Here is a 12152-nt window from a genome sequence, read left to right on the forward strand (position 1 = left end):
TCCACTGTCCGTGAACATGTCTGAATCCCCAGGGCTCCTCAAGGGCAGGCTATTGTCACCACTGTGAGTTCAGAGCCCATTGGACATCTGGCAGGAATGAGTCTCCATAGATGCTGGCTGGACACCAGGGAGAGTGTGTCAAAGGATCAGATCCTGGGTAACCTGGGACACTGACCCAGATCCCCAAATAGAGAAATTTTGGTCCTGTTTAGTGGAGCCCAAGTATTCAAATGTTCTGTGTAATTTCCACCTTGATGTTTAAGGGTTCTTGGAGATTTGTGTTTAGCTTTGTTTTATCAGAAGTCACTGAGAATGAAGTGAAATGAAATGCAGATGAGAGTAAGCACAGGTCTGTGTTGGTGAATTTAGATACTGACCGAAGTATTCCCAACTGGTTTCTGCTTTTCTCTCTGATTCTACAGCCTCTAACATGAGCTCATACTTAGAGAGGGTTTACTGTGTGCCAGGACTGTTAGAAACACTGTAACATGTGTGAACACTTCGAATCCTCAATACAATGCCAAGAATTAGGTTCTGGTATATCCCCATTTTACAGAGGTGGAAAGTTACATGTCCAAGGTCATACAGCTGATGAGTGAGCTTGTCAGCATTTACCACTGGGCAGCTGGGTTCTTTGTGTGCTATACCCTTTGCTCCATAGGATGGAAATGAACCACTTTTTAGATATTCCTTCTGGGTTGAGGTATATACATATATGAAGAAATATGTTCATGGGCGAGATCTTCCATTAGGAATCTGAGATCTGGTCTGAACTCCATGGAATGGTTTTTAGGGGATGGGGAATATAATAGACATGTGAGTCAGGATCTATTCACAAGGAGAAATAAGCACCTCGTACACCAAGGGAATATATTAGTACTTCCAGAACCTCCAGCTTTTTTAGGATATCATAGTCATGGCCCATGGACAAGTGAAACCTGAGCATCAATCAGAAGGTATAGACAAGACCAGATAGAAGAGATCAGATCCTCCTATCACTTAACCCACTTGCCCAAATGTGGAGACACACACACACCTACCAAAATAATTGAAGTGTTTGTCCCAAGCTAATGGGAATTTAGGTAGTTTTTCTGAATTTTCTAATATTTAAAAAAATGGTGGTTCTTACAAGGAAAAAAAAATAAATTAGAATGAATGAAAAAGAAATGTCTGCTCAGTAGAATGCAGTAGGAAAGTGTCAAAAAGTCACTTCATGGGCCCACTGAGTGTTCCTACTAAAGAACCCTGGACCATAGCACACGAGCAGGGTTGAAACTTCCCTGATGATCATGGAACCTTTGGTTTGCTTGGGATGGATGAAGATGAAATGTTTATAACCTTTCATCACAGAAAAAGGAAAGGTACATATAAGAAATCAGTGGTTATGCTATGGAAATATTCCCAAAGCCTGTGCTTCTTCATCTCCATGGTGAAGAACAACCAAAACATCATCATCACCAACAACAAACAGTTAGATCAGACTTGCAAACACACTTCATTGAACCATTTACTCTGTTGTTTTGTCCATTCCTCCTTCTACCCTCCTACAGCTTGTCCTTCATCCACATCCTTGCCAAGTATTTCTATCTTTTACTGGCTTCCTCTCTGCCTCGTAGGCCTTTACTGTTAAGTTTTTCTCCAAGTGGCAAGACCCTCCTCTTCCAGTCTTCTTTCCTCCAGCAAGCAAAGGCATCTCAAACCTTCAAAACTCAGTAGCAATGCTTCCTAAATGTGTTTCTCCAGGCGTGGTCCCTCCCCTACAGACCTCTCTAGAAGAGCACCCATGGAGATGCTCCTCAGATTGGAACAAAATCACCCCAGTGCATTCACACCATGCCCCATCCTATCATCAACAGATTCCCATGGCTTGTAGAGAACCACTGAGGCTCCTTAGTGTGATGTTCAAGGCCCCCCACCATCTGAATCTGCTCTTATCTCTCTCTGTTTCCCGGCAAGATCCATGGATCCAGCAACTCTGACCCATAAGACAGATTGGGGATGAGATAGAGCTGGGATCAGATCCTGGCTCTTCCACCTACATGCTCTATGACCTGGGGAGGGCTTTGCAGCCGTTTTGAACCTCAGTTTCTTCATTTGTCAAATGTGAGTGAAAAAAATAGCACCCACCCCCTAGGGGTGTTGGGTAATGACATGGGATAACACGGGTTCAAGACTTGGCACAATGCCTGGCACCGAGTAGCACTCTATAAGTAGTAGCTATTATAATTACTAATAAGCACTTAACACCTCCTCTGTGCAGAGCTCTGTTCTAGAACTTCTGCTGGAACTTTTAAGTTCTGTTTCACTGTCTTCGATCATAAAGCAGAGATGGCCCGTTTCTCACCTCCACACCAAATTCAGTCTCCAGTTCTTTCTCACTGGGGCTTCGTAAGCGCCTGGGCCGAGGGGTGGGAATTTCCTGGAGCAACGCACTTTCTGCTTTGGACTAAAAAGTCAAACAGAAAATTACTGCTACATGGGGTCAGTAACGCTATGAAAACCACAGTCACCCTCTCAGGGAGTACAATCAGTGAAAGATACACGCTTTACCTTCGTAAGCAATGAGAGCAAGCAAGGTGGTTTAGAAGAACAACAATGAATGCTTCTCAAGGCTAATTTTTGTCTGCGCCAATGGAGTGAAAGGGCCTCTAGATGATCTAAAACTCCCGCCAGGAAGACTAAGTCCACTTTCAGTATGAAAATATGTGCGCCAATGTTAAATATTACATTAGCATTCAACATGTGAAAAACATTTACCGCTATTCAGATCCACACAGTTTTGAACAAACAAAGCAAGTCAGAGACAAGACCCAAAGAGCTGCCCTGAGGACTGAACAAAGCATTCACGCGGTCCTCTTACCCTCGCAGCTTTTAATTTCTCCCTCATGCGCTCCCTCATGGAAAATTCTGCAAAGCCCGTTCTAGAAGCTGAAGGAAGAGGAGGCAAGCCTAAAAAAAATAAGACATTTAATTTAAAACAATACTTTCCACCCCAAAGGAAAGATTAGATTAAAATAACAAGAGAATGCAGTTTTATTTTGCAGATTTGGAACTTTGCATAAACAAACAGGAAAGGCTGTTGATAGCTCTCCATTTGTCTGGGCTTCTTTGAGATCAACAGCGAAAGCCTTGGTCCTGCCAGGAACTTCACATTGGGTAACTAAGAATAAAATGAAAACCCTGGCTGGTTTGGCTCAGTGGATAGAGTGTCAGACTGAGGACTGAAGAATCCTGGGTTCGATTCTAGGCAAGGGCACATGCTGAAAGGGCGAGGAATACGCCCTCCATCTTACCTTGGCCATGTGCTTGGCAAGGAGCTCCTTCCCGGAAGTCTAAGCCTCTGCTAGCCACACCCAGGAACAAGACACCGACTTGCTCCTGGCCAATCGGCAGAGCACAGTCCTTTCTCCTCCCCTTACTCCAACCCCCTATAAAACCCCTCTCCACACAGAGTTCTCTCTGCTTCCTGTCGCTGTGTCAGCAAGGTGGGGGAGCCGAGCTAGCTCGAATAAAGACTCTTATGCTTTTACATCGGACTGCTGGCTCCCTGCTGGTTTCTTGGGGACCAGTTGCTTCCTGCACACCCCCTGCTGGGGATCAAGCCTGCAACCTGGGCATGTGCCCTGACAAGGAATCAACCGGGGACCTCCCAGTGCATAGGTCGATGCTCAATCACTGCGCCACACTGGCTGAGCAATTTTAAAATTATTAAAGATTTGATTTGAGGCTATGCAAGAACTTATGGATGAGATATTCAAGTCATTCCATCATAATATTCAGAAAATAAAAAATATTTTAGAATACAGTGTACTATTTACTTATACTTGGCTCTTCAGCACCATGTGAGGTAGAGTCTCCAGAACTGTTTGGCAAGCCTGCATCCCCAATATGCATCCTCTGACTAGAATGTTCTTTCCCTTTTCCAGCTGCTGGGCTCAGATGTAACTCCCAACACCCAGCTCCTTTGGGCAGTTCTCCCTTCTGTCTCATACGGTCCCTTTAACATCTGTTTCCTGGGTCAGTCTCTCTAGGCCTTGATGGCTTTAAAAAAGTGTGCCTGACTTAAATGATGTTTCCTTTCACTTGCATCAAATTTCATCAGATTCCACACTTCCTTTTCAGTCAAAACTGAGAAATTGGCTCTGAAATGATGCTTTAATCAGAGAAACTAACATGAATGAATGGAAAACAGATGCCAGCAATGAAGAAATTTATGTTCATAGGAACATGTGATAGTCACTCCCTGAAGAGGGGATGCGAGTTGGAATCCTGGGGGAATGAGTGTACTTTTGTTCTATGTTTATTTGATTTGGAACGAGTGCCTGCTCAGTGGAGCACTTCCTTTGTTCAGAATGTCCTGACTATGTATATGTTTGAACAGCAAATTAGAAGCCAAAGCATTCACTGCATAGATTTGTGCTGCTGTAAATCAGGGACGTAGCACCTCCGGACATGGGCCTGGTGCAGTGGGGGCGGCCATGGAACCAGGGTGCTGGTATCTGAGTGTCTGAACCTCATCTGACCTTGACAACTTTAGGAGCCATATAGGAATGCCACAGAGTAGAGACGGTTGCAGGTTCAAGGTGAGGAGCTGGTGTGGTAGCTCAGAGGTGAGGTCAGATCCCCGAGAGGCTTGGGAAGTCAGTTTTGCACCCAGGTAGGCAGACTTGTGGGGAAGGGCATGGTGGGCATGGAGGTAGGTGTGGTGAGTGAGCACACCTCAGCCAGAGCACAGCCTCCAGTCCAAGGCAGAAAGGCCAGCCTGAGACAGCTGTTCACTCAGTCAGTGAGCACTGCTGAGTGCCACCTGTATACCAGCATGTGCTACCCACAGCTAGAAGTCAGCCTCTGCCTTCAGAGATCCATAGTTCAGTGGACAGGGGCGCTGCATACCAATAAAAAGAGACATCAGACACATGGGCACAGGGGCCACACGGAGGGAGAGGGAGAGCCTTCCCAAAGGGGATGATATGTATCCTGATTTTTTTAAAAAATATTTTTTATTGATTTTTAGAAAGATAGGAAGGGATTGGGATAGAGAAATAGAAACATCCATGTGAGAGAAACATCAATCAGCTCCTTTCTGCACATCTGCTACTAGGGAAGGAGCTCACAACCCGGGCATGTGCCCTGACCTGGAATTGAAGCAGTGACCTCTTAATTCATGGGTGGATGCTCAGCCACTGAGCCATACCAGCTGTGCTGTGTCCTAATTTTTGAAAGGTAAGGAGCTAGAAGGACACACAAAAACCCCAAATAGAGAAGGGGTTAGTCTAGGTTGGGAGAGGAAGGTGTGTGATTTACCTGAGTGATAGGCTTTGGGTAAAAGAGAGTGCCACAGCAGGCTGTCAACCTTGTGAAGACTCTGAGCTGGCTCTGTGCCTTGTCTGAAGAGTCCTTGTGGCCGTGGGAGCCACTGTGGACAGGGCTGGTTGTAGCATTGGAGCCTGCAGACCGGAGTCTGTGCTCAGGCCCCACCACTAGATGTTGGTTCTCTCTGAACCATTATTTCCTAATCTAGAGCAATGCTGGATGATAGGACTGTTCTGGGAAGTGAGAAATGTAGTGCATGTAGAAACCTTAGCAAGGTGCCTGCCGTGTCCTAGCCACAGAAAAGGTAATTATTTATTTATTTTTAAAATATATTTCTTATTGATTTTTTACAGAGAGGAAGGGAGAGGAATAGAGAGTTAGAAACATTGATGAGAGAGAACATCGATCAGCTGCCTCGTGCACACTCCCCACTGGGATGTGCCTGCAACCAAGGTACATGCCCTTGGCCAGAATCGAACCTAGGACCCTTGAGTCCACAAGCCGATGCTTTATCCACTGAGCCAAACTGGTAAGGGCAAGGTAATTATTTTTGTTAGTTATTTAGCATCAAGTTTCTCTTTCACCTGGAGGAGGCTACCAGGTACGCGCCAGACTTTTAAGGGAAGCTTTCAGCATCTCACCTGATTTCATTGTCGCAACAGCTGCACACCGCCTATTGTTTGTCACCCCCATTTTATAAAGGTGGCTCTTGTGGGGCAGGTGGATTTGGTAGTTGCTCAAGGCCTCATGGCCAGGAGTCCCGAAATAAACCCTCGCGTGTTTGGTCAAATGATCTTCAACAAGGATGCCAAGACCACTCAATGGGAAAAGGACAGTCTCTTCAACACATGGTGCTGGGAAACTGGCCATCCACACGCAATAGCATAAAGTTGGTCCCTTACCTTACACCATATAGAAACATCAACTCAAAATGGATTACAGACCTAATCGTAAGACCTAAAATCAGAAAACTCCTAGAAGAAAGCTTCGAGGAAATCTTCATGACACTGAGTTTGGCAGTGGTTTCTAGAACATGACACCAAAAGCACAGGCAGCAAAAGCAAAAAGAGACAAAAGGGACCACCTCCAACGTAAAAACCTCGGTGCATCCAAGGACAACGTCAGTAGAGGGAAAAGACAAACTACGAAATAGGAGAAAATAACGCAAATCACACATCTGATGAGGGGTCATGGTCCAGAATATATAAAGAACTTCTACAACTCAACAACAACAGCAACAAAACAAGTATCTGGATTAGAAACTGGACAAAGGATACACATTTCTCCAAACATCATATATGAATGGTCGAGAAGCATAGGACAAAATGCCCAGCATCACTAATCTTTAGAGAAGGAACCCAGAGACTTACTCCGCGGGCCTCGTTGGGTGGGCATGCTCAGAAGGTGGGTGTCGGGGTCCTGATCCTCCTGCGCAGGCTCCTGCTGGCTGCCACCATGGGGCTTTCCGGACACCATCTCCTCGGGGCCAGCAGTGCGTAGCTGCAGGCGAGGGTGGGAGGTTGTGATTCTCAGGGCTTCAGTTGACTCAGATCCTATCTCAGGATGAGGAGTGTCACTTAAACAGAGGCTAGACCCTAAAGTATTCAGATCTAGATAACCTGGGACCCCACTCTCTATGCCACTGTGGTCACCCCCCAGGGAAGCAGTGCCAACCCTGAGTTTCTCTGCGGTGTCTCGGGAAATTACTAAGTCACCCCAAGACAAGGTGAATATTTTCACTTCTAGGTATAATGTACAGAGCTCTGCAGAGATGTGCAGAGAAAGGGAAGCAGGAAAGTCACAACCAAACTATTTGAGCCCAACTCCAACTCTTGGAAACAGGGCAAAGAACAGCCTCGGGGTTCTTCCCCAAACTCTCAGAGGAGGGAGGTGAGCAGAGTGGCAGGGGCAGCCATGGTCCAGTGACAGCCTATAAGGTCAGACAAAGGCTGGCCTCGGAACTCAGATTTACCTTGAGACGTGGGAGGGCTATGGGACTTCCTAACTTCCTTCCCTCCTCATCTCTGAAGGAAAGGAAATTAAAATTCACTGGGATGCCGATCTGTATCAATCACTACGCAAAGCACAGATTCTGGCTTAAATGCATGGCCTGGGATATCTTGAGGCATCAACTTAAAAATAAATCCCCAGTGATCCTGAAGTGTCATGGGGTTAGCAAATGTTACGCTAGGTTTCTGCAACACCCCAAGACTGCTGTGCCGTCTGTGATCAGGTGATCAGAGCCCTGGTACCCGTTAAATTAATGAGATGATGCCTAGGAAGTGTGATGCCTGACACTGGATTCTATTCTCCATCTCACACCCGCCTAGCCTTGCTCACCACTTCAGGTGGCCATTGATCTAAAGACCTGCACTTTTTCTATCTGCTCCAGCCTTTGCTGCCTCCATGGGTTCCTGTGCCCAGGCTGCAGAGCCATCACTCACCCTGCAGGAAGGGGTTAAAGCTCCGGAGTGGCCAGAGGGACCAGCCACGTGGCTGGGCAGCACCTCCCATCCCCTGGGCCCTCCTCTGGGCGGCTCCATCTCAACCGCAGAAGCCGGAAGGCTGCTCCTGGGCCCAGCTCATCCCAACTGGAGTGTGCTGGGGAGGGGGGAACTGAGAGGAGCGTTTCTTCCAGCCTTGGGCTCTCGGGGACCCTCCCATCTTCCCACCTCCCCTGCCGCCCTCCTGCAGGGCCCCTTCACGTGGCTGCTGGCTCAAAATGGCGCTCCTGCCCCTCCCTCCCAGCTGGCATCTGAGTTCTCCAAACAAATCCTCCCTCCACGGGCAAGGACTCTTACCCAGGGAGTCTATTTACCTTGAGCAGCTGACCTTTCAGGAAAGCTCCCAGCGAAGCAGAGCCACTCCAGGGGTAGGAGAGCGGGAGGGACTGCGAGCAGCCGGGGAGACAGGAGTCTGCCTGCTGCTTGGGCTGAAGCAGGATTGGGGCTGGGAATTGGAGAAAGAAGGGGGGTTCCCTACAATTTGTAATCCTGCACTGCCATCTATCGCCAGTCTTAGCTTATGACCTTTGATGACAACACTTGAGGGGCTCGTTCCATCATTTCTAGACTCCTCTCCCAGGGGACAGGAGAAACCTTACAGGAAAAATGTTCCCATCCAACCAGGGTCTCATTGCGAAGGGCATCTGTCCCACACAAGGTGCTACACCGGGACCACCCACCCCATCCCTGCCTCTCCCGGAGGATGTGTGGTCCCTGTGGGTGCTGGTGGTTGTAGACAGACTCGTGTTTCTTGTCACTCCCTACCTGTTTCTTTCCTTTTTGTCTCTGAGTCTTTGAAGTCTTCTTCTTTCTTCCTACATTTGCATCCTCATAATTTTCAATGAACTCCTTTATTAAAATGCAATGGAAGAGTTGTCATTAAAAGAAATAGGGCTGTGATTTTTAGTTGTTAAAATCACCATCATGTCCTGATTTTGAGTGTGAGTGGACAGAATCAAAGTAGCCATCCTCATCCACTCTTCTCAAACTAGGTATGTCCTTCAAAAGTTGTATCCATAGGGAAACATTGTAAATGAGATGATGGCGCTTCCATTGTCGCGAGTGCTCCTTCATGCTTAGGACCTTTATTGAGCACTTACTGTGTTCCAGGCCCTGGAGGCACAAGGATACTCCCTGTTGCAATCTAAAGAAAGCAGCTAAGGAACGAATCTGCCAGGACAGATGGTCTGGCCCAGAGGCAGGACCCCAACACAGGATGACCTCAGGACCATACTGAGGGTTTCGAGGGTTGGGCTTCTTTGCTCCCAGTCTTACCATCAGGCAGAGAATAACGAAGATAAATGCTAATTCATCATGAAAGTTTTGACTTAAAGAAAAATTCATCAGATCTCTTTGAAAAGTGACATATCCGTTAACATGGAAAACTTTGTTTTTTTTTCTTTTATATTACATTTTCTAAAGTTTTACTCATAAATTGTGAGAGCTGAATGCTCTCGAATGTCAAGCTTTCAACTTTTCTAGTCCTAAAATTTTTCAACCTGGGGAGCAAGCACCTCTGGGTGTAAAAGTAATTGCAAGATAAAGTCAGAACCTCTCCCTGGTGCACCAAATTTATTATAATTTTCCTCTAAAATTGGGAATTTAAGAATGCTTATACAGAAACAAACCTGGAACTCAAAGCATGGATTTTAATGATAGAAGAGTTCAAAGGAACGCCATGAGGTTGCTGGGCTGGGCTGGGTTCCAGTTACACATCAGTGCCCTTGGCTGTTTGGGGTAGAGAAGACAGGAACTTGATTATAGAAGAGGTCCGAGGTCCCAACCAGGGAATGGGTGTGGTGCGGGCTTTTCCTTGGTCCACACAAGGGATCTCTCTTCTCTGACTCACACTCTGGGTGCACTTAGACCTTGTGCTTCAGGTGCCCGCCAGGTAGATAGTGCTCTTAGCTCAAAAAGTCACCAACTTAGATACACAATGCTGATATCATTGAGGTGGGCAAGCATGGTCTTTAAGATAAGTCTAAGTTTTTTTGTTAATTGTCACCGGAGGCTATATTTTCCCATTGCTTTTTTAGAGAGTGGAAGTGAGGGAGGAAAGGGGTGAGAAAGAGAGAGAGAGAGAAAGAGAGAGAAACATTGATGTAAAAAAACACACACACCACATTGACTGGTTGCCTCCAGCACCTACAGGTGGGGAGCGAACTGCAACCCTTCAGTGTGCAGGCTGATGCTCTTACCTCTGAGCAGCACCGGCCAGGGCAAGACAAGTCTAAGTTCTTATTGGCTTACAATGGACTTATGGGAAGCCTAGGTTCTTTTTGGCTTCTCAATCATGATTTGATCCTTCATCAATGAAGAGCAGACCAGTAGGACTTTAAGTTAGACAGAAAGTAAACTCCATGAGGGCACAGGGTTTTATGACCGCTGCATCCCCAGGGACCAGAGGAACAGCACATATTTGCTGCATGAGTGAATAAGCAAATGTAGCATGATGTGGTTTTATCTGGAGTTTTGATGTGGTTTTATCTGGTGTTTTGATGTGGTTTTATCTGGAGTTTTGATGTGGTTTTATCTGGTGTTCCTTCAGGCTTTTTGAATTGCTCTTGGAAACAGCGTACTGTCTCCTTCTGCCTCTGTGGTCTCCAGCGAGTGAGTCCTGGAGCCAAGAGAGAAGCAAGGTTTGGGAGGAATAAGGTCTCCTCTGGTTGGAGGGCTCCAGTCTCCCAGTTGGAGACAGCTTTCCTTCTGTGTGCTAGCCAGTGTTAATGACATTTTGTACACAATGAGTTAGGAATTGCAGAACTCCATGAGACGGAGGATTTGATTCGTGGTTATAATCTACGATGGCCACCTTCATTCTGAAATTCTTTAGAATTCTATGTGCTTCAGCCGAGCTGGACACAGCTGCAGGTGGTACCTTAGAACTGCTGTGTCAGAATTCAGGGCAAGATGACAAGTAGAGGCACCCCAGCGTGCCCTCAGAGCTGCGTTTCCTTCACCATCCCCCTCCCCATCACGCACCTGACATAGCCCCCTCTGTGTGCAGTGGCCCAGCAATTCATGCTTGTTGCGGGCCTAGCTCCCTCGCTCCCAAACATGTGTGATGTGAGTGCACGGCCCACACAAGCACAGACTCGGGAGTATCTCAGCCACCGCTCACCTCTGTAATTATTTTCACTTTTTCTTCCTTGGGATCCATTCTGCTGTGATGGCTCCTGCCTGCCAGGCAAAGAACAAAGAGTCAGGCTTCTGGACATCAGTGCAACAGCTTTCTTGCTATTGGTAAGTAGGAAGCTGACCTCCGTGGTTAGAGAACTGCTTGAACTGAGTAGGTGTCCTGTTCACAAGGAATCAGTCCCTGCAGACCCAGGACTGGTGGAAATGAGCCCTTGAGGAACAGGAGGGATGCCAGACCTTTGTCCCCATTAACCTGGCAATGAGCCCGCTTTACTGGACAGCAGGTGGGAGTTCTGCTCTGGGAGCCAGAAGACCAGGGTTAGAATCCTGCTCTGGGAGGCTACGTCACAGCTTCTTCTCTCCCTTCAAACCTCCCCCTTCTCACTCAGCCTCTACGCTTGACCTTGGTCCTCATTTCACTGAGGGAGGGTTTCTACCTCACTTCCCCTCCCCACTGAATCCTGTCACCTCTTCTGCTTCCACTTGCTACTGCGGCCTGTCCCTGCTGGCATCTGAGCCAGGGCCTCTGCCCTGCATTGCCCACCCCCCTCCAGGGCCGTGATCAGGACAATTTCTCCCTTTCACCAGGACAGTCACTTCTTTCTGCTCTATCGTCTCATTGCTATCAGTGTACAAAGCGCTGAAACTGCCCCACTTCCTTAAAAAGAAGCTCTCTGGACCTCATGTTTCTTTCTAGCCACCACTCACCTTTTCCACCCTCTAGGAACACTCCTCAAACCCTCTCTTTCCAACCAGTCCTTGGAGCTCAGCCTTCCTGAAACTGCTCCTGCAGGGTGTCCAATGACCTTGTGCTGCCACATCTCACCATCTGTCCTCAGTCCTCATCTTATATGACCCGACAGGGCCATGTAGTAATGACAGTGACCCATTGCTTTCTTTCTCTTGAAATATTTTCTTCATGCGGCTTCTGGGACATGTTTCTTCTCCGTTTTCCTCGCCCCCCCTCCCCCACTGCTACTGCTTCTCAAACTCCTGGGCTGGTGTCTCCTTATCGTCCAACCACTCCATGTGGGTGCCTGGGCTCAGCCTTGCCTCTGCCCAGTACCCTGGTGGTCTCACCCTGTGGTTTCCCTTTAAATACCATCTATCTACTCAGATTCTCCAAGTTTGCATCCTGGGCCCTCACGTCTCCCTAGAACTCTAGACTCAGATGTCCAAGTGCTAGATGGATATTCA

At 47.3% G+C, this 12152-nt stretch overlaps 1 protein-coding gene across 1 annotated transcript in view; it reads right to left on the bottom strand.

Moving 5' to 3' along the window:
* CC2D2A (coiled-coil and C2 domain containing 2A) overlaps nt 1-12152 on the bottom strand; it is an 88070-nt gene that overhangs the window by 70920 nt on the left and 4998 nt on the right. Inside the window, exons 2-6 of the mRNA XM_014549334.1 lie at nt 10939-10997; nt 8583-8666; nt 6684-6813; nt 2861-2949; nt 2345-2446 (exon numbers count right to left, since the gene is read on the bottom strand). Coding sequence (XP_014404820.1) covers nt 2345-2446; nt 2861-2949; nt 6684-6813; nt 8583-8666; nt 10939-10977 — 444 coding nt within the window. The 5' untranslated portion in view covers nt 10978-10997. The remainder of the gene's footprint in view (nt 1-2344; nt 2447-2860; nt 2950-6683; nt 6814-8582; nt 8667-10938; nt 10998-12152) is intronic.

This window comes from Myotis brandtii, unplaced genomic scaffold (genome assembly GCF_000412655.1).
Source record: "Myotis brandtii unplaced genomic scaffold, ASM41265v1 scaffold547, whole genome shotgun sequence".
NCBI classification, from domain to species: domain Eukaryota; kingdom Metazoa; phylum Chordata; class Mammalia; order Chiroptera; family Vespertilionidae; genus Myotis; species Myotis brandtii.